The sequence below is a fragment of the Zeus faber genome (assembly GCF_960531495.2).
Source record: "Zeus faber genome assembly, chromosome: 13".
NCBI lineage: Eukaryota > Metazoa > Chordata > Actinopteri > Zeiformes > Zeidae > Zeus > Zeus faber.
The window spans coordinates 1,385,391-1,407,521 of NC_137198.1; the positions used below are offsets into that span (position 1 = coordinate 1,385,391).

General features: G+C 43.9%; 1 protein-coding gene across 1 annotated transcript in view; it reads left to right on the forward strand.

Moving 5' to 3' along the window:
• Positions 1 to 20,786, forward strand: part of ppp2r5eb (protein phosphatase 2, regulatory subunit B', epsilon isoform b) — a 48,221-nt gene extending 27,435 nt beyond the window's left edge. Inside the window, exons 3-14 of the mRNA XM_080012611.1 lie at positions 8,169 to 8,365; positions 8,998 to 9,099; positions 13,711 to 13,803; positions 14,043 to 14,173; positions 14,372 to 14,431; positions 15,127 to 15,235; positions 15,928 to 15,981; positions 16,194 to 16,244; positions 16,340 to 16,459; positions 16,539 to 16,666; positions 17,024 to 17,125; positions 20,429 to 20,786. Of these exons, the coding sequence (XP_079868737.1) occupies positions 8,169 to 8,365; positions 8,998 to 9,099; positions 13,711 to 13,803; positions 14,043 to 14,173; positions 14,372 to 14,431; positions 15,127 to 15,235; positions 15,928 to 15,981; positions 16,194 to 16,244; positions 16,340 to 16,459; positions 16,539 to 16,666; positions 17,024 to 17,125; positions 20,429 to 20,528 (1,247 nt within the window). The 3' untranslated portion in view covers positions 20,529 to 20,786. The remainder of the gene's footprint in view (positions 1 to 8,168; positions 8,366 to 8,997; positions 9,100 to 13,710; positions 13,804 to 14,042; positions 14,174 to 14,371; positions 14,432 to 15,126; positions 15,236 to 15,927; positions 15,982 to 16,193; positions 16,245 to 16,339; positions 16,460 to 16,538; positions 16,667 to 17,023; positions 17,126 to 20,428) is intronic.
• The last annotated feature ends 1,345 nt before the right edge of the window (positions 20,787 to 22,131 follow it).

Genomic DNA, 22,131 nt, shown 5'->3' on the forward strand with positions numbered 1-22,131 from the left:
TCTATATGTTTCCACTGGCACATATTGTAAAGAAACACAAAATAAATGACCATAATTATTCAGATGATTCAAAACTGTACATATCCCAATCTCCTGATGACCTACCCCCCATACACTCCGTCACTCAGTGTATTTATGATATATATATATATAATATATATATGTAATGCACGGATGTCAAAGAACTTTTGACAATCGAACAAAGACCAAAGAGAAATACTCGTGTTTGGAGCAAAGGCTCAAAGACAAAAAATTGCAGCTCATCTTAGTTCTCTGTCCCTGGAAAGCAAGAATGAAGCCACAAATCTGGGTGTAATCATAGACGGCGATCTAAATTTTAAGAGCCATATACTGTAAATCATATCACAAAATCAGCCCTCTACCATCTAAAAATCATTTCAAAATTAAGAGGCTTTATGTCTAAAGCAGACTCTGTAAAATGTATGCATTCATAACGAGTAGATTGGACTACTGTGATGGCCTTTTCCCCGGCCTCCCCAAATCAGCTGTGCAGCCGCTACAGTTCATCCAAAATGCGGCTGCACGCGTTCTCACTGGGGCAAAAAAGTTCTTCACATATCACACCTGATCTTAGATCTCTACATTGGCTCCCCATCAAAACTAGAATTGATTTTAAGATTCTGCTACTTGTATATAAAGCTATAAGTGGCCTTGCACCTCAGTATATAAAATAAATGCTAATTATACACGAACCAGAAAGAACTCCGGTGAGAGCTATCACTTCCGGCTTTGCGTGTGCGTTGCTGTTGTTGCTCCTGCTTTGGTTTTGCTGTGGTTGCTGCTGGTGTGGATGTTGCTTCTATTTGTGTTGCTGTGGTTGTTTCTGTTGTGATATTACAGTTAGAGGATCATAAGAAGGGTGTGTTTTCGGAGAGAGAGAGAGTCAAAAGGTTCTCCCTCCCGAGATCTGATGGACGCTAATTAAAGGACCCTGACTGGATTAAGATGAGACGTCTTCGCTTGTGCGCTGTTGCTGTTGCTGTTTTTGTTGCTGCTGCTGCTGGTGCTGTTGTTGGTGCTGCTAACCTTATACCTAAAGTTAACTCTTGCTTACCTTATACCTCAACTTAACGTAACCTTACACCTCGACATAACCATCTCTAACCTGAGTGACCTTTCCAGTTCCGGTGAGAGCTACCAGTTCCGCTTCCGGTGACATCTTTGCGTGTGCGTTGTTGTTGTTGTTTCTGTGGCTGTTGTTGCCACTGTGGTTGGAGTCACTTTTATTGTTGTTTTTGTTGTCTTTGTTGCTTTGTTTGTTGCTGTTGTTTCAGGGGCATTCTTTCGTAATGACAGGCTGACAACTACGTTCTCTCTTTCTTTTTTGTATTTCTTTGTAAAGCGCATTTTGTTGCCCTGGTATGAATTGTGCTCTATGAATAAAGTGTGACTTGACTCGGCTATATACACGCTATATATACTATATACACTGTATAAAAATTCATGTCATCACTGTTCTGTCTCGTTCCCGCAGTCTGTCAGTATTCACTACACTAGTATTCGCAATGGCCATGCCCCCTTACCGTAAAATAACAGTATATACACTATATACACCATATGTACTCTATACACTATATATACCAGCCACGCTCCCTTTTCTATGAATGAACACGCGCCCTCACTTAGGGACCAATTAGCTTAACGGCCTGGTTGTAGGAACTGAACTCTGTCGTTAAGTGAGCAGTACCTGTGTACATTTTTGGCGTCAGTGTCAGTTATATGTTTCTCCAGTGCCATGCACTTCCAATAATTCCAATTAATTCACAAGCAGCTATTTATGTTTAACATTGTAGATTTTCACTTTGTCCCTCAATTCTGACGAAAGGTAGGTTATGAGATGATAAAATTTTACTTCAGATGTTTAATTACACATAAACATGAGTATTGTCATTATTTGTAATATCTAGGAAGCTGTCTCACATGCATGGTCATTTCATCTCAACTGAGGACTGAAGCTACTCTCCAAACTCAAAGCACCATTGTTTTTTTAAGGTTGTTTTTTTTCTCACTGTACAGTTAAGCACCTAAACAAGCGATGTAGTTATAGCCCTTCACATTAAGTGTCAACTGATACAGGCCCTGCAAATTTGTTTCCCTCTCCTAGAACCCGACACTGTAGAGTGTCTTTTTACACAGTTATCACAATCAAAACAAAATATGGAGTGAAGATGAAAGTGGAGAAGGACGTGAGAATCTGAGCACCATCCAGAACACCAAGAATAGACCTTCTCTGTCTACGAGTGGTGTGAGGAACTGGCCCTGCTGCTCAGCTTGGAAGCAACACAAAGGAGCTTCTAATTGATTTGAGCGTGGGAGTCAACTGACTATCAGTGGTGTTTAAGTACATGAAATGCTCAAGAGGTTGAAACACAGTATCTAGGAACCTTCATAGCAATCGCAGTGTCAGGGATTGTACCAATTATATTTAACAAGAATGGAAAATGATGAAATAGTGGTGGGGCTGTGAGGGTATGAATTTTTTCTAACCACGGTGAAAAAGCAAGCATCGCCGCGGTATTTGGGGTTTACCGCCGGGGGGACCGTGACACTTTTGCATTACAAGAACAGGATAAAACACATAGAAGCTCTCCATGTGCCCCGTTCCTCCAAATAGAACAACTTGAGACAGTGTGTTTTCAGTTGTTTTATTTGAAGCAACGGGGACGGAGCCATTCCCCGTGCGATCCGTTCCCATTGAACGGCCAAATCCGATTCCAATAACAAAATTCTGAGTCGGGTACAGCCCTAGAAATATTGAATAATAATGGGACACACAAAATAAATCCCCCTTATGTTTAATGGACTGTTCCTCCCAGTGATGAGCGGCACAACTGAAAAGTTTTGTTTCTCCAGAAATCCTTGAACAGAGGATGGACGACAGTCAGTGATGAAACCTAAACAAGGATTATTGTGTTAAATTTCATATCCCCTCCTGTAACTTTCACCAGCAAAAAAAGGTGTGTGTGTGTGTGTGTGTGTGTGTGTGTGTGTGTGTGTGTGTGTGTGTGTGTGTGTGTGTGTGTGTGTGTGTGTGTGTGTGTGTGTGTGTGTGTGTGTGTGTGTTACAGATTTCAAGCACCAATTAAATGGGAACAACATAGCCTTGCGTGATGTTCCAAAGAACCCTGTCACCAAGCAAGTGTTTCAACTCTCAACAGCACTTGTACACTCTGGACATCTCACTCTCCATGAAAGAATCACATTATGACAGCCATGAGTATTCCTTTAGTTTTTCAGATGTTCTCATTCAAAACTGAGTGAGCGCTCAGTCTCCTCTCCAATAATATTTTCTCTGGCTGATATGTCCCCAAAAAAATCCCATCAAAAAGCAGAATGACCCTTTTCACTCTGCAGTTGTCGGGGGGGTTGGGGGGGGTTGTCTGAGGCCAAGAGGAACTGGAAGTCTGAACCGTCTCTACCGTACCATGAATGTGAGACCTGGTCCAAAAGCAAGGCACAGGAGATGATGTGTGACCCCACCCACCACCTCATAAGCTGCCGCCAGCTGTTTGCCAGAGTTCTGGCAGGAGGGTAACCACACACGCTACCCAACAAACAACCTGCTTCTCCTTCAGTATACATGTCTTTATTATGGATCTTGAATGCATGGCGTGTTGCGTATGTCAGCTGTACAAACAAAATAGATCACCCATCTGTATGGATAGCATGGGGATGAGTGCTGTTTGTACTCCATGGCACATAATCGCTGATTTTACATGTGAGACGTCTGTGGGAAGGCTGCTGTGACTAACAGCAATTTAAGATCTTCTGCTTCAGAGAGGTTTTCTCTGCCCAAACATCCTGCCTTCAATCCCAGATGTGGGGTTACGAGGGGGCATCTTAGGACAAGATATCGATCCTCTCCCTACTCCGAAGCCACCTATATTTAATATTTGGTGCACTTTTTGGTGCCCTGCAATTTGCTGATTGTACGTCAGGAAGTTAAAGCTCGCTATTTCAACACTCCTCCACCTTCCTCTTTCCCCAAACACTCCCAAAGATGCACAAATTTCACATTTGTGTAATTACCAGACAGCCTCAATTGACACCAAGATGCTGATGGAAGCTTCATTCCAGGCTTTTGGCTGAACCCTAATCTGGTCCAATTTAAGGAGCTTCCTGTGGTGAAGCGTCACATTTCTCTGCCCCCCCCATCGTTAATTAAGCAACAGCGTCTTGTCTCTTCTTCGGGCCAAGGGAGCTGAGATGAGTCCCTCCCAGACCGAGAGGCGGACCGGGGAGGGAGGAGGGGACGGAGGAGAGGACAGAGTCTGTCCATAGAGAGGGGGCCGGCCCTCACAAAGTAGCTCAGAATAGTACTGTTGATACCAGAGCAATTTTCCACTTGTGTGTCTGAAGGATGAGAGATGTTTAATGGTTCCATGACTCTCCTCTGTGCACTTACCCCACATCCCCACCGCTGCTCAGGAGTCACAGAGCTTGAGGACAGAACAGCGACTCCTTGTAATGACTATCGTTTTGCTTTTCCAAAGCCTTATTTTCATTCTCATGTAATTTGTGATGATTTATAAGTGTGTCGTACTTGAACCATTTTACGTAAGTGAATCACAGAAAATGAATAACACTGAAACTGCCATCTGGGCTGACGTCCGTGAAGCCGTGGTCATCCCTGGGTCACCGTCGCTGGTGACCACCTGGAAGAGTTTGTATCTGTGTGAAGCCAGAACTGGACATGGTGACAGAGGAATATGGATTATATTAATTTGTTCTAATGAACCAAACAATGATCTAAGGCTACGTTCCCACTGCAGGACTGTTCGGATCCAGTCTTTTTCCCGTTGTGGTCTGGCTGTTGAAATTCCTCTTTTAATGTGGGCCGTGTCTGATTCCAGTGTGAAACGATCGCTCTCCTGAAACTACCCACAAACCAACCCAGCCAAAGACGTAACACGCCCAAGCCTCTTTGGCGTTCAAGTTACCGAAGTTGCAGCTTCTGCTTTGATTTTGACATTTTAACTTCAAACCAATCAGCTCAAGGAGAACAGGGCAAGGAACTAAAAAGCAGACAAGATATTTTACTCATCTGAACTTCTTCTTCTAACTTTTGTGTTTGTGGCGGTGACGGACTTGGTGTGAAATGTCCTTTTAGTCCGAACTGTTCAGTCAAAGTGATTGGTAATCTGTATCAGCTGATAAACTTCAACGTTTATGCTTCAGAATCAGTACTGGTAGGGAACTTGTGGTATCAGACACACACCTGCACTCATGCTGCTTTGTGCTCTCCTTCGCAGTGTCTCTGCATGTCAGATTACGGTGTCCGGTGTGATTATCGGTCTAAGAATAGCTTCCTTAAAGGCCATTGACATGCTATAGAGGCCCATGGGTGTGTTCCATAGCACCCCTAGCTAACCCCGCTAGCCGTGCATAGTGATTACATTAACAGGCGGCGAGGGTCACACACATTCAGTATACACAAAAAGCACTAGAGTTCATACAAACTTGAGCATACATATATACATAGAGAAAGAGACACATTTTTGCACAAGGTGTCCTGCACAAAAACCGCACACAGTCACAGGATGAGTGCCAACAACCAACCAACCAAACAGAACCTACACACACATATCACTGGTTCAATGGCGATTAACTGGTCAGAGGCCACAGATCAAAGTTGAGTCGTGTGTGTGTGCGTGTGCGTGTGCGTGTGCGTGCACGCACCCAAGTGATTAAAAGCAGTCGTTCTCAACGTGGCATCCGGTGAAGCCCAGCGGTCTTTCGGGAGGTTTCAGGGGGTCCCCAGCAAAATGATCAATAGCTATACTTCACTATTATTCCACCTACAAAACATGAACACCATTAGAGCATGTGCAATAGGTATGGAAGTTTGGACTAAATCTTATCTAACAAGTAACATCCCTCTGGGTCCCAGAGACAAAATCCTATCAAATGGGCTCTGTGGCCTAATGCATCAAGTGGCATCAGTTTGCTGTGGAGGCCTTTCTAGTTCATCTATTTCATGATGAGGGGGCGTGGAAGCTTGAATAATCATACATCACCTTTTCCCCAAGTACCATTTTTAACAAGAGCTTTGACATTTTCAGGTTTTGGTCATATTTAATACACGCTCGACTTGGGTACCGAGACTTTCGGTGCTGCTCTTTCGTCGATGCTTAAGTTGAATACTGACCTGAAGAGTTCACGTCCTCAGTTTGAGCGCCAGGAATTAAAACAAAGCGTTTGCGGAGTGAGAGTAAACGTGGCATGCTATTTTCTTTTTGTTAAAAGGGAAAGATGGATTTTTATTTTGTTTTAAAGCAGTGGTGATGACTGATTCTGGTTTTGATTATTATTATTTTTTTTATTCACAGTTTTGTTCATAATAAATGTAAAGATATGAAGTGTTGTTGAAGAAGTGGCCCCAGATCAGTCCTGGTATTACAGGTTTTTTTCTGGCAATACCTTCTACATGATTATCTTTTTTTAACAGGAAAACAGTTCAGTACTCAAATGACTGCAGCTTATCCCAGCTCATCGATTAAACAGGCGATTTAAGATGTTACTTTGAAGATAGATATATTTTGCTCAGTTTATGCCTTGATGTTGTAGCTGTTTGTTTGCTTGTAAAGTTGATCTGATTCTAGGTAGTTCACACACAGTGACAGTGGAGTGTGGCCTCCTAGCGGCTTATCCATTATGTCATGTGTTGTCTTGCCTGCGATATCGCTCTCTTTCTATCGCTCTCTTTCTATCGCTCTATTTCTGTCACTCTTTCGCTCTTTTTTTCTCTTTCTTTGTCTCCCTCCTGTTTTCCAGAGATCAGGAGAGCTCACAGCTTTTCCCACCAGACGCCTGACGTGGGCACTGTTGTCGTACCTATGTGTTTGGATGATATGAATCCCTGTTGTGTCGATCATATACAGTGTATAACCTGCATCGTGTAGATGTTGATGCAGAAAACCCAAACAAGTCTGGAACAGAAGGACTGGCTATAAGACGAACCGTGCACTGAAGTCCAGCACGCGGGGTCAACACGTGGTATCCTAGCAACCTCCAGGCCTCGCCCGGCGGGGTGTGTTTGGATGTTAAACCAAAATTCCTTTTTCTGATTATGCCAGCGAGTCCTTCCTCTGCTGAGTGAGGAGTGATAACGGTCTTGTGTTAAGAGCAAAAGGGGTTTTTTTTTTTTTTTTTAAGGCGACGCTAAATCTGAAAGTGAAAGCCTCTGGAGCTCATTGTCTTTGATTTCAGTTTGAAATAAACTGATCTCGACTTGATTTGGAATTTGGAATCCGAATACGGAGGAGATGAGCGGGGAAGACTGAGAAACACCAGTTCTCTCTCTCTCTCTCTCTCTCTCTCTCTCTTTCCTTCCTTTCTTCCTTCCTTTCTTCCTTCCTTTCTTTCTTCCTCTTCCCCACTTTCATTCTCTTCTCTCTCTTTCTTTCTTTCCTTCACTGGTCACCGTCTCGTTCACTATCCATCCTGTGTTCGTCCCGGTTACAGTTCTCTCGTTCTAATCCCTCCTTCTTTTTAAAAAGGCTTATTGAAAGTGATCTGCTGCCGCTGAGCTGAACAGACTGATGCAGATTAATCTGCTTTCAAAACAAAATCTACTGTGACCATCAAATGTACAAGGTTCACACACAGTTCACTTCTTATTACGCTTCATTTGTTCTTATTTCCTGAAATCTGGGTTAATAAATAACCTGTGAGACAGAACCAGAATGTTAGTGTTGGAGAAAAAAGTTGGATAATATCTCCTCTTCGACAAAAACATGTTCTGCATCAGGAAAATGTAAAAAAAGAAAAAGAAAAAAAAAGGAAAAAATCATGTTTATTGGACAAATTTAATTTCAGTGTTTTTTCCATTCATCCCTTTTGATTTTTATTGAATTATTTTTCACTTCTTTCTTTCTTTTCACATTTTCCCTTTCTGACTTCTGTTCTCTGTGTTCTTTTCCTTTCTTTTTAACTTCCATTATATTTATTTTCTCTCTGTTCACATTATTTTCTGACTTTGTTCTTTCTTTTAGTTAAACTTTTTCTTTTTTCTTTGGCTTTCGTTCTCCTTCTTTTTGACTTTTTTTCTTTCATACTTTCTCCATGTTGCTTGGCTTCATGTTTCTGTTGTGATATATTTCAACATTTGAACTAACAACTTTCCGTGTGTGTGCGTGCGTGCGCAGACGTGCCGGCAGCGGAGCAGCCGGAGCTGTTCCTGAAGAAGCTGCAGCAGTGCTGCACGGTGTTCGACTTCATGGACACGCTGTCTGACCTCAAGATGAAGGAGTACAAGCGCTCCACGCTCAACGAGCTGGTGGACTACGTCACCGTCAGCAGGGGCTACCTGACGGAGCAGGCCTACCCCGAGGTGGTCAAAATGGTGAGGTTTCGTGTGTGTGTGTGTGTGTGTGTGTGTGTGTGTGTGTGTGTGTGTGTGTGTGTGTGTGTGTGTGTGTGTGTGTGTGTGTGTGTGTGTGTGTGTGTGTGTGTGTGTGTGTGTGTGTGTGAGAGAGAGAAGTGGAGCAGCAGCTCCACAAGCACTTTTTGAAGTGATTTGCCAAGACTTACAAAATAATATTTTTTAATAAGTTTTTGATATAAATAACAACACAGTGCCTTTTTTGCATATGAAAAGTGGTTGACAGCTGTGCACCCAGACCGCAAAAGAAGGATGATGGCTGACAACGGTCCAAAACTCGTTATTAAAAACCGATATTGTCTGTCCTTGGAGCGCAAAGTTAATTTCTGCCACTGACAGTCAGACGGCAACTGAAACCACAATCATTTCTCACACACCTTATAACTTTACCCATGGTACATTTTGTTCTGCCTCTTCACTTTGAAAAAAGAACTGATGAAGAAAAGGAAGGTATTTCTTTTTTTTTTTTTAAAAGAGCGTCATCATCAGATGCACTTCGATGAAATCAAATGAGGAAGCCCCGCCCACCAACTGAGCTCAGCTTGCTTCACATGCGCAACATGACCGTGGTTTGCCGCGTCCTGCGTTCCCAGGTGTCTTACAACATATTCCGGACCCTTCCGCCCAGCGACAGCAACGAGTTTGACCCGGAGGAAGACGAACCCACGCTGGAAGCCTCTTGGCCACACCTACAGGTAAACGTCACCATCACATCACGGCATGTACAACACTTCCTTTCCTTCTCTGGTTCCTCCACTTTAATTTGTGGGATTGGTCGACCTCGAGTAACGATCAGATCGATTACGTTTACTGTACAATATCGATTTTTACAGTTTGAGATCATTAAAACATCATGACTGACCATCTTTCAGTCATTATGTCAAACCATCTTTCTCCCTTCAAGACATCTAACATGATTTTAACATCTTTTGTGATATTCTCATATTCTACAGTATTGTATTCTGTTCTATTCCTATTGTATTCTGCTTTCAGAGAAATGTCTGATACCAGTGTTGGTATGAATGCATCCCTGGTGTTTGCGTATCCATCTGTCTGGATGTGGCTTTGTTTGTGTACGCGGGCATCCATGTCGGTTCAATTGAAGATGCAACTTTTTTGTGTGCGCGCATGGTATTGTGTGTTCATTGCGTGTGTGTTGTGTCCACCCGCCTGTCATGAGCGTCTGGATGTTGTGGAAATCTATAGGAGTCAGTGTTTAGTCTGTATCCTGATCCCTGTGGGCTCAACCTCCAAAGGATCCGGGCGGAATTATCCTATATTTTTCTCATTGTCAGTTCAACTGATGAAAAGTCGACAATGCATTTCTCCTACTCCTGCAAAGACATCATTTAATGAATTAACGGTGACACAGTAATAGTAATACATTCCGATGACACTTGCATAACAGTTATTACAAAATGAACTTTGAGAAGCAGTAAATAGTTCATTTTGATCTGGACTTTTCTCTGGATGTACAGTATATGTTTGCATTTGATGTTGACCATCGTGATAGTACAGCTCTGTCACTTGTTTTCAGTTTTTTTGGACAACGATGGGATTCTATGACTTCCAAGGTACAAGTCGTATAGATGCTGTATAGCTGTTGGCTGTATAGACCACACTTGTTAACAGCAGAAATGCTTTGGTTTTGGACTTTTCATAGGTTATGTTAAAAACTTAAAAATACGCTGGCCCTGTCCCTAAACACAGGAGTTCTGCAGCTGTGAGCCGGGACCTGTTATAGGCCGGAGTACATTTTCGGGTGGGTCTGCACGTTGTGTTTGGATCCAGTGCGAGCAACAAAAAGTTGTTTTTTGGGGGTTACATTGTTTTTTTTTTGTTTTTTTTTGCAGTGGCAACTATAATTTGTATGGGCTGAAGGTTTTGTCAGTCGTAAAGTTTTATAGCCTAATGTTTATGTACCATATCAGACCTGCCAGCCTGCATGCATTTTGTGTACCAACAACTACTCTTGGTCAAAATTCGTAGGTACGTAGTGTCAGCTGAAACTACACCAAATAAACGTGTGTGTGTGTGTGTACCGTAATTTCCGGACTATAGAGCGCACCTGTATATAAGCCGCATCCGCTCTATTTAAAAAAAAAAAAAAAAGAAGAGAGATATACAAGCCGCACCGGGCTATAAGCCGCAGATCTCTCTGTTGAAAAATTAGATATTTACTGCATGTACAGAACGATTTTGAACTGTAAATTCTTCCGAAAAGTGCTTTTAACACGGCAGCAACTTTGCTGATTAAAACGGAACAGAACCAAGAGAAAAAAAACGGCATTTATTTACCTTCATTTCTCCTGTGTTTGAAACCACAAGTCACTTTAATCATCTTCGCTGAAACCCATGAAGTCGTCTTCTTCAGTGTCGGAGTTGAACAGCCTCAGAAGCGCTTCGTCACATCTGTCTCCATCAGTCTCGCTCTCCGTGTCACTGTCATCCTCCGGTGAAGTTGACTCTGAAGGTGCGCCGCTCTCTTCGCGTAGCAGTCAAGCCTTTCGGAACCCGTGGGGGTGGTGGATTTTTTCACAGCACTCCACGCTGTTAGGGTCCACTGACAGACATCAGAAAAAATGCTTTTCGCATGCGGCCAGTTTTTGGGAATGACTTCTCACCACTTGTCATCCAAGCCCCCCACTCAACCCGGTGTGCAGCTTTAAATGCCCGATTCACACTGATGTCGATGGCCTTCAACTTAAAACTTGCATCATACGAACTTCTTCGTGTGGGTTCCATGATGAAGGGGCGAGGATTTGAAAATAATTACCAGTTGGTAATTTATCGTCCGCGTTCTATCTGCTAAAGAAAAAGTAGCGTATTCTTCTTTGCATTGATTTTTCGTCTATCTTATTTTTGATTCTAATTCCGGTTAGAGCGCCCCTAGCGGTGGAAGAAAAATCCACAGAATAGCCGCACCTTTGTATAAGCCGCATGGTTCAAAACCTAGGAAAAAAGTAGCGGCTTATAGTCCAGAAAATACGGTGTGTGTGTATATATATATATATATATATATATATATATATATATATATATATATATATATATATATATATAAAATTGTTATTGTTAATTAAGTAAATCAATCAATCAGTACATGACAATAGCGTACATCTATTGGGTATTTAAACTTCATCCCTGATTGGAGCAGACGCTACGACCTTGTGCTTGTGGTTCTGTAACCTCTCCCTCCCTCTCCTCTCACTCAACATCCACTGATACCAGCGCAGCGCTGCTTTATTTTCCACCGAGGCCTAACGCTGCATTGTGAGGTCACATGGGAAGTGAGGGAGTCATGAGGAATCAAGCACAACAATGTGACTGTAATGTTGACATATAAAACATGAGATGCACCCTTCTGCCGGTGACCGCCATGGGCCCCTTTTCAGCTTGATGGGGTGTGACCAGTCTGATTGTGTGCACATCCGGTACTGTGCTCATGTACTAGTACTCGTGAAAATGATTGGATCCTCAAACCCGATACCAACGTAATGTAACGTAGTTGATGCTCAAAAAAGAGCATTATTCATTATTCATTATTATTCCGTTTCTTTTCAATGATTGCAATTTCTTTTGGAATGGCAGGTCTCCTATCGATATCATATAAAGCTATATTTGAACTAAAAGTGAAAGAGACTTTGATTTGAAGTTGAACTGGACATCTCCATGTTAGTTCTATGTTGTGTCCAGTTCCAGGTTGAATTCTACTGGAACTTGGTGACCGTCCCATGTTCTGTTTTAATGGAACTTTATTGGGGCGGTTTCATGTTCTATTTTTGTTTCACAGTGAATAATGAACATTAATAAACACACAGTGTCAAAATCAGCAATCTCAGGATTGTCGCAACTGAAATATGCAGCGGTGGCCTGTATGTGCGGCTGTCCTGTCACATGATGTTTTGGTCAGTGACGTACAGCAGATAAACCACAATCGGCCAAAATCTGAATCGGCAGGTCCGACGTAAAAAAATTAAAAAGGCTGAAATCGTAATCCACCAAGAAAATTGCAAACGGGGTATCTCTAACTAACTTCAAGAGTAACTTCACAAGATGATACATTTAAAGAAGTATATCCGAATGAGATGAATTAGTATATAGTATATAGTATACAGTATGTAGTATACAGTATCTAGTGAGCCGTAGTCGCTGACAGACGATGTGATCGGCCTCGTTTCCAGACGCTAGTTGTGAATAACTCACGGATCATTGAGCTGCGGTGACTCAAAACAGCACGGACACACCCTCTTCCACTGTGGTGCTTGTCAAAATGTCTCCCCAGGGTTGACAGGTCGGCCATATTCACATTCCACACCATGGCTAACGGACATTGTCAGCCAGGAGACCAGGGCCTTGTGTTAGTGAGGAGGACAGGCTTTGAAGGGGTTTTGTTTTGAACCCTCAGGTATTTTGGGGCCTGGGTCTGGTTGAATTAAGGTCTGGGCGTCTTCTTGCTGTTTTGGGTCCTGGATCTTTTTGGGTCTTTAGCTCTAGGTGTGTTTTGAGTCTAGGTGTTTTGGGGTGTGGTTTTAGTTGTATTTAGGAGTGTGGTTGCTTTTTGGGGGTTGGAGTTCAAGCCCTGTCTCACACCCCGTCCTTCTCTGTGTGCCACCCGCTGCACGGCCCCCGCCCCCCCCAGGCCTCCTTTAGAAATGAGATGCAAATCTCAAGGAGAAGCTTCCTGGTAAAACCTCTTTCTTTTTTTATTCCCCCTTTTACATTCACTTCCCCTCAAACTCCAACTTCAAATCTTTTCATTTTTCCACAACAAAGAACAATCTCCCAAAAGCCTCCACGTGTCCCAGTGACGCCCCCTGTGTGTTACCCCCGGACGCACAGTACATCCAACCTCCAGCTTCCTGTAAAGGTGATCTCATTCCATGCACTGTGTCCATCATTGTGGTAACCTTTGACCTCTGACCCCCTCACCCCTCGCACCCTCATACTGGCCTGGCCCCGGTGCACCCTGGGAGAGTTTGGAAGATGGATGCCAGTTTGTGTTGCGGTGTTGATGTAGTTTGTTTCATTGGCAGCACATCATCACCAGGCGAGCTCAGCTTCATTACCTGCGCTTTGTTACTTATTCATTATATTGATTTACATATCGATCACACAGAGAGCACAAACTGCTGTTCATCTCTGTGTTGCTCGACGGTGACTTCAACAAAATACTTCTCCGTGAATAAGTGTTGAAGTGGTCCTGCTCTGCCTGCCTCCACCTTCCAACCTGTTCTTTACTTTCTCTTCATCTCTGTGTCTCTGTCCATCCTTCTGTCTCTCTCTCTCCTCTCCATCCCCCCCAGCTCGTTTATGAGTTCTTCATCCGGTTCTTGGAGAGTCAGGAGTTCCAGCCCAGCATTGCCAAAAAGTACATCGACCAGAAATTTGTCCTCCAGGTCAGTCCAGTTCAGACTGTTTTGTTGGTGTTTCTGTGTGAATCTGACCTTTTTCAAATTTGAATTGGGGAAAAATGTAAATTGTTCGCTCTCTATCCTGTGTCTCTCTCTCTCTCTCTCTCTCTCTCTCTCTCTCTCTCTCTCTCTCTCTCTCTCTCTCTCTCTCTCTCTCTCTCTCTGTGTCTCTCTGTCTGTCTCTCTGTCTGTCTCTGTCTGTCTCTCTGTCTGTCTCTGTCCAGCTCTTGGAGTTGTTCGACAGTGAGGACCCCAGGGAGAGAGACTACCTAAAGACAGTCTTACACAGAATCTACGGGAAATTCCTGGGGCTGAGGGCTTTTATACGAAAACAGATCAATAATATTTTTCTACGGTGAGACGCGTGGCTATGATCTATAAACACACACACACACACACACACACACACACACACACACACACACACACACACACACACACACACACACACACACACACACACACACACACACACACACACACACACACACACACACACACAACACACACACACACACACCCCGTCAGCTAACCTCCTCTCTCTGTGTTGTAGTTTTGTTTATGAGACAGAGCACTTCAACGGGGTGGCCGAGTTGCTGGAGATCTTGGGAAGGTATGTGAAAGCTCCTCCGACCTTTGACCCTCGGTTAACATCGACCTCACATTTACATTCTGGTGGCGGTTCGAACCGGGCGCCGTCGTCCAGAGAGACCCACAAAGAGCACGGCAGAAGAACAGTCTGCCGGTCCCAGGCGGCGCATAGAAGACGATCTGACTGCTCTTCCATTACTCGGAGATTTCTCAACGACGGCCTCACTCAGAATCACGCTTTGCTCAATATTCATTTATGTTTGTTAATTATCAATTTGTAGCCATATTATTAAATGAAACTACAAAAATGTGTGAAATCTAAAATCACCACCTCGAGTGAACAAGTAAACTGTTGATTTTATCAGAAGAAGGAAAACTTTGGAGAAAAGAACGAGACGTTTTAGAGCCAAGACGAGTCCTGACACCAGCTTGTTGATGACTCAGGAAGCAGAGCGCCACCGCTGTTAAAGGGAGAACTCTGGAGTTGCGTCCCATAATTGGTCGCCATGTCAACGCGTGCCCAGTGCTACTGATGTGTTGTGATGTTTCACTCACTTGGACTCTGATGTTTTGACATTTAATTCATGGTTTAACTCTCTAACTCTCCTTTTGCTCTATTTCTGTCTCTCATTTCTTGTAAATTCAATAATTGTTACTGCAGCAACAATGTGAAATTAATGATAAACACCCCCCCCCCTCCCTTTCTCTATCTTCCAGTATAATCAATGGCTTTGCCTTGCCGCTGAAGGCAGAACATAAACAGTTTCTGGTCAAAGTGCTGATTCCTCTTCACACTGTGCGGAGTCTGTCCCTATTCCACGCACAGGTGAGTGTGAGTGTGAGTGTGAGTGTGTGTGTGTGTGTTCGTTTATTCTGAAACTTGTATATATATTTTAGGAATATCTAAAAACAACTTCTGTCAGAAGCAGACGCTATGTTGCATTAGATGTTTAAATTGAGTTTAAAAGTAGAAGAAGTACCAGAAGTGGCCGTCTCGGACCCCTCCCAGTGGCCGCACAGTACAGAGCTGGTTGCCACCAGGAAACCGACTTGACGGTGTTTGCGGGTCCTTAAAAACTCTTCAATACACTTTTACAAGTATTAGTATTGTATCATGCTGCTCCTGTTTTTTGTTTCAAATTGTTGTGTCAACATCTGCTGATGTTTATTTCTTGATGTTGAACATAGTAGTTCTACCTGGTGACCTGAGGGGGCGCAGACACCACATGTTATCCTGATTATTATTATTATTATTATTATTATTATTATTATTAATAATAATAATAATAATAATAATAATAAGTGCTTCACACATTTAAAAAGTATATGTAAACTTGGTAAATTATGTAAACTGAATAAAGACATTAAAATTAAATGCAGACCGTTAAGAACATTTGGGAAATCCATTTGAATAATGAGAAAAATAAACTGAAAATGGATGTGGATAAATATGAAAATCAAGTGCCATTTGTACAGAGTAAATACAGTCAGATCTTGGTGTGTTCCTCTCTCCTGCAGTTGGCGTATTGCATTGTACAGTTCTTAGAGAAAGACCCGGCGCTAACAGAACCTGTGAGTAACTGGACGCTGTGCTCTGCTCCTTCTTCTCTCCTCTTTTGTCAACTTTCATCCTCTCTTCTCTTCACAACACAAAAGTGTAACTGTGCTATGTTGTAACACTGCTGCAGTCCATCCAGTAGCTCACACACTCTGTGCGTGTGTGCGTGTGTGTGTGTGTGTGTGTGTGTGTGTGTGTGTGTGTGTGTGTGTGTGTGTCCCCTCAGGTCATCAGGGGCTTACTGAAGTTTTGGCCAAAAACATGCAGTCAAAAAGAGGTGAGGCTTTGTGTTGACTATGACCTGTGATTGTATTGAGACCTGTACTGAGGCTGTCGGTGCCACGCCCGTCCTCATGCCTTTCCCCCGTCCAGGTGATGTATTTGGGAGAGCTGGAGGAGATCCTGGACGTCATCGAACCCACACAGTTTGTGAAGATCCAGGAGCCTCTCTTCAAACAGATCTCCAGATGCGTGTCCAGCCCACACTTCCAGGTGAGTGCCCCGCCCGCTTCCTGTGGCGTTCCCCAACGAGCCGCAGGTTCCTTTCGTGAGGATGTGGTTGTGTGTGCAGGTGGCGGAGCGAGCGCTCTACTACTGGAACAACGAGTACATCATGAGTCTGATCGAGGAGAACTCCAGCGTCATCCTGCCCATCATGTTCGCCAGCCTCTACAGGATCTCCAAAGAACACTGGAACCCGTGAGTTGGAACCCGTCGCCCCCGAACCGCGTCGGTTGAACACGTCGAACGTGTTCGTTCAAGGCCTGACACCGACCCTCACAAGTAGTTACCAAGCATCAGCTGCTGTTTGCCAGGACTGACAAAATGGTTGCTGAACTTGAACCATTTTATAATTGAGTGATAATGATCTGATATATTTATGACCAGTGTATATTTTACATATAAAATTGGTTGACACAAGATGGTTGAAACAGACCTGGATCTTGTCTTCCGGGGAAACCGGGTTGTTGTCCAGCCGTGAAGTTGTCTCGTCACCGGCGGATGTGTTGCCGGGAGTCTGGGACTGATCGGCTGTCTGTGCTCCTGCGTTTCCAGGGCGATAGTAGCGCTGGTGTACAACGTCCTGAAGGCCTTCATGGAGATGAACAGCACCTTGTTTGACGAACTCACAGCCACTTACAAGTCAGACCGCCAGCGGTAAGAAGCCTGTTTATAAATGTTTTTTAATGCAAGAGAATGCATCCTTATCAACTCTGAACCAGTCAACCGTAACATTTCCCATATTTACATTCATTGCATCCTGAATATTGATTAAATGTTGTGTGCTCTGCTGCACTCTTCATATCTGTATCAATATTTACAAAACGTTATCGTAAAGTTGAACTTAACCAGTGTGCTGCGCTGCTGCTTATCTGCACACTGCTGTTGTCTCCACCTCCCGGTCTCCCGGGTGAGACAGCTTATGAGTAGCGAAGCGCCCGTTTCAATATCACTATCGGTGCCGATAGCGACGTCATTCGCTCATCGGATATGGGACTGACGTCGCTGATCCACGTGCCGATCCAAAAATCCATTCCATATCTTGCACCGGACTTTGATCCTGCTGATTTATTCAGCTAATTTAAGGGCCCCCCTCCTCAAGAATTCAACCAAATAATTAACCTGGAAAGCACAATGTGCCAACAGGAAGTGGCACTTGGAGTTGGACAAACCGTCACTGATTGAAGCACCACTCAGCTGCGTCGCTCCTCAAAATTAGACATCATGATAAACGGGTTTATAATATTCGCTGCCATAGAGCGGCCGGGTGTCGTTCTGTTCTGAAACAATCCCCATGAGGATTAAAAACCACACTGACACGCCCTCTGGCTTTCCGGTTGCATCTGGTTGAAAACCAAAACAATCCTACGTCAACGCTGCCGCCATATTGGAACGGGCAGCGCTGGGCTCTGAGCTGCACGGGGAGCTGCCTTTTTCTCATTTCTCAACCGATTTCAATGACTTGTTTTAATATTCAAGGGTTGATGATCGACCTGGAGGAGAAAAAAGTTTTTTTTGTCAGACTCCACGACCGTGGAGTATGGCGGCGACGTTGATGTACGATGCAAAGCGCCAGTTCTTGATCTGTTTTATTTATTTGAATTTTTTTTCAAATATTCACTTTGAAAACCTACAGCTGTTTGTACGTGAAGCCTCCTTAAGATACAGTTGAAATAACTTTCTGTGGAATACGTTGAAATGGATTTTGTATAATTTTTTCTCTTTTAATAAGAAGTGCTGTGTGGTTTACTACAGCGTGATGTAACCTTACACAAAATAACAATAATTAAAAAGCGCTCTGGTACAAGAATCAGAACTGAGAAACAGTGGATCACCGCATCTCTATTTTTAGTTGAATGTCTCCTAATTTCAATGTTTTAGGATCAATTACTTTTTCATCTGAGGACTTTGATTTTTATTGTCTTTTTTTATTAATAATGCACCAAAAGCCTTGTTGAAATGTTGGTTTCCATCCTTTTTAACTTCTGAGCACAACCTTGCGCAACAATTTTCTGTTGAGAACTTACCACTCTGCTGCAACACCTCATCCTTAAAAGAACTTACCACTCTGCTGCAACACCTCATCCTTAAAAGAACTTACCACTCTGCTGCAACACCTCATCCTTAAAATAACTTACCACTCTGCTGCAACACCTTATCCTTAAAAGAACTTACCACTCTGCTGCAACACCTCATCCTTAAAAGAACTTACCACTCTGCTGCAACACCTCATCCTTAAAAGAACTTACCACTCTGCTGCAACACCTCATCCTTAAAATAACTTACCACTCTGCTGCAACACCTTATCCTTAAAAGAACTTACCACTCTGCTGCAACACCTCATCCTTAAAAGAACTTACCACTCTGCTGCAACACCTTATCCTTAAAAGAACTTACCACTCTGCTGCAACACCTTATCCTTAAAAGAACTTACCACTCTGCTGCAACACCTTATCCTTAAAAGAACTTACCACTCTGCTGCAACACCTTATCCTTAAAAGAACTTACCACTCTGCTGCAACACCTCATCCTTAAAATAACTTACCACTCTGCTGCAACACCTCATCCTTAAAAGAACTTACCACTCTGCTGCAACACCTCATCCTTAAAAGAACTTACCACTCTGCTGCAACACCTTATCCTTAAAATAACTTACCACTCTGCTGCAACACCTCATCCTTAAAAGAACTTACCACTCTGCTGCAACACATTATCCTTAAAAGAACTTACCACTCTGCTGCAACACCTCATCCTTAAAAGAACTTACCACTCTGCTGCAACACCTCATCCTTAAAAGAACTTACCACTCTGCTGCAACACCTTATCCTTAAAATAACTTACCACTCTGCTGCAACACCTTATCCTTAAAAGAACTTACCACTCTGCTGCAACACATTATCCTTAAAATAACTTACCACTCTGCTGCAACACCTTATCCTTAAAAGAACTTACGACTCTGCTGCAACACCTCATCCTTAAAAGAACTTACCACTCTGCTGCAACACCTTATCCTTAAAAGAACTTACCACTCTGCTGCAACACCTTATCCTTAAAAGAACTTACGACTCTGCTGCAACACCTCATCCTTAAAAGAACTTACCACTCTGCTGCAACACCTTATCCTTAAAATAACTTACCACTCTGCTACAACACCTTATCCTTAAAAGAACTTACCACTCTGCTGCAACACCTTATCCTTAAAAGAACTTACCACTCTGCTGCAACACCTCATCCTTAAAAGAACTTACCACTCTGCTGCAACACATTAGCCTTAAAATAACTTACCACTCTGCTGCAACACCTCATCCTTAAAAGAACTTACCACTCTGCTGCAACACCTCATCCTTAAAAGAACTTACCACTCTGCTGCAACACCTCATCCTTAAAATAACTTACCACTCTGCTGCAACACCTCATCCTTAAAATAATTTACCACTCTGCTGCAACACCTCATCCTTAAAAGAACTTACCACTCTGCTGCAACACCTCATCCTTAAAAGAACTTACCACTCTGCTGCAACACCTCATCCTTAAAAGAACTTACCACTCTGCTGCAACACCTTATCCTTAAAAGAACTTACCACTCTGCTGCAACACCTCATCCTTAAAATAACTTACCACTCTGCTGCAACACCTCATCCTTAAAAGAACTTACCACTCTGCTGCAACACCTCATCCTTAAAAGAACTTACCACTCTGCTGCAACACCTCATCCTTAAAAGAACTTACCACTCTGCTGCAACACCTCATCCTTGAAAAAACTCCTCCTTGAAAAACCTTGTGTGTTGTTATGAAGGTGGTTTCAACAGCAGGAAGTCATTTGAGTGACGTGTGCCACAGCTGAGGGTTAGAAAACAATGGAGGCCTTCGATGTTGGCCCCATTGGGCTGCCTTCAAACGCTGCAGCAGAGTGGTAAGTTTCCACGCGGCTGAAGGTGCCTCTGTTTGTCCTCCCCGCAGTGAGAAGAAGAAGGAGAAGGAGCGGGAGGACCTGTGGAAGAAGCTGGAGGACCTGGAGCTGAAGCGAGGCCTTCGGAGTGACGGCATCATCCCCACCTAACGAAGCCCCCGCCGGGCCGCCCCTCCGCCCCTCCGCCCCCCTCCCTCGTTCACAGATGCCATGTCTGCCCAGAACTTGGAGCCTCCCCTCGCCCCCGTCAACGGCCATCTTCTCTGGAACAACATGAAAACCCCTTTTTTGTTTTTTACTTTTTTTTTTCTTCTTTTTTTTTTTTCTTTTTTTTTAACAAAAAAAATATATTTTTTCTCTCCTGTATTTGTGTGACTTACTTGATGGTAGATTCACCTCTGTTTTCATTATTTCAACCGCACTGTAAATAAGTTGTTTGTTTGTTTTTTTTTTGTTTGTTTTTTTTGTTTTCTTTTTTTCAGGGTTTTTTCCTTAAACTGATAGAAAAAATAAAAAGAATAATAATAATAATAAAAGGAAGAAAAAAAACTAGAAAATGAGAAAAAGACTTGTGTGGGAGGAGCCGACTCCTCTTCGCAGAAACCAAACCACAAACGAAAATCACAGGATGGAGAAAAAAAAAGAAGATAGTTTTTAAAACCCCCTGATTCCCCTTCTCCTCCCGAGCCTCCTGTTCCTCCTCCTCCTCCTTCTTCTTTTTTTTTTTTTTTTTTGTTTTTTTTGCCTTTCTCTCCTTTCTTCTTTCCTCTCGCCCGCCCGCCATGGTGTCCGTCTGTAAATTCTGCCCCGGCCCCGCCCCAGTGGGACGTCCTGACCGTTTGAGGTAACGGACCCCGCTCTCCGTTCGCGGAAGAGAAGCCCCGGCCCCTCTCCGACCACAAGGACCGCCCCCTCTCAAACCACGCCCCTCTTGACCACAAAGACCTCCCCGAACCCCACCCCTCTCTGTGACAAGGGCCGCCCCCTCTCAAACCCCGCCCCTCTCTGAGACAAGGACCGCCCCCTCTCCAAACCCCACCCCTCTCTGCCACAAGGACTGCCCCCTCTCTGCCACAAGGACCGCCCCCTCTCCAAACCCCACCCCTCTCCACCATAAGGACCGCCCCCTCTCCAAACCCCACCCCTCTCCGCCATAAGGACTGCCCCCTCTCCAAACCCCACCCCCTCCGCCACAAGGACCGCCCCCTCTCCAAACCCCACCCCTCTCTGCCACAAGGACCGCCCCCTCTTCAAACCCCACCCCCTCCGCCACAAGGACCGCCCCCTCTCCTGTCCTCAGTGTGGACGCCCAGATGGGAGCGTTGGGACGTAGCGAGCGTTTGGGAGGGAGACGCTGCACTTCCTGTTTGGCACAGGAACAGTGAGGTCAATGGTTAAAGTGAAATGGGAACCAGGACGTCCTGGTCCACACACACACACACACACACCTCAAAACTTGCCGTTCCACGACATCATTTGGGAGTTTTGTGCTGGGAAGTGAAGCGACATTCCTGTCGTTTCCTCAAATCCTGAACTGTGGGAGCGAACACGACATCAAGGGATCAGAGGAGGGGGCGGCGTATCCCTGCGCCCGCCGCCATGGCAACACCCGGGGAAGGTCTTGTTTTTTTGTTTTTAAAGGCCTAATTCTGTGATTGATGGAAAGCGGGAATCCTGCTGTCCCCCCCCCCCGCTCTCGTTTCCACGACGACGGATGTTTCCTGTTTTCTTCCGTTATTCCGCTGTTTTTTTT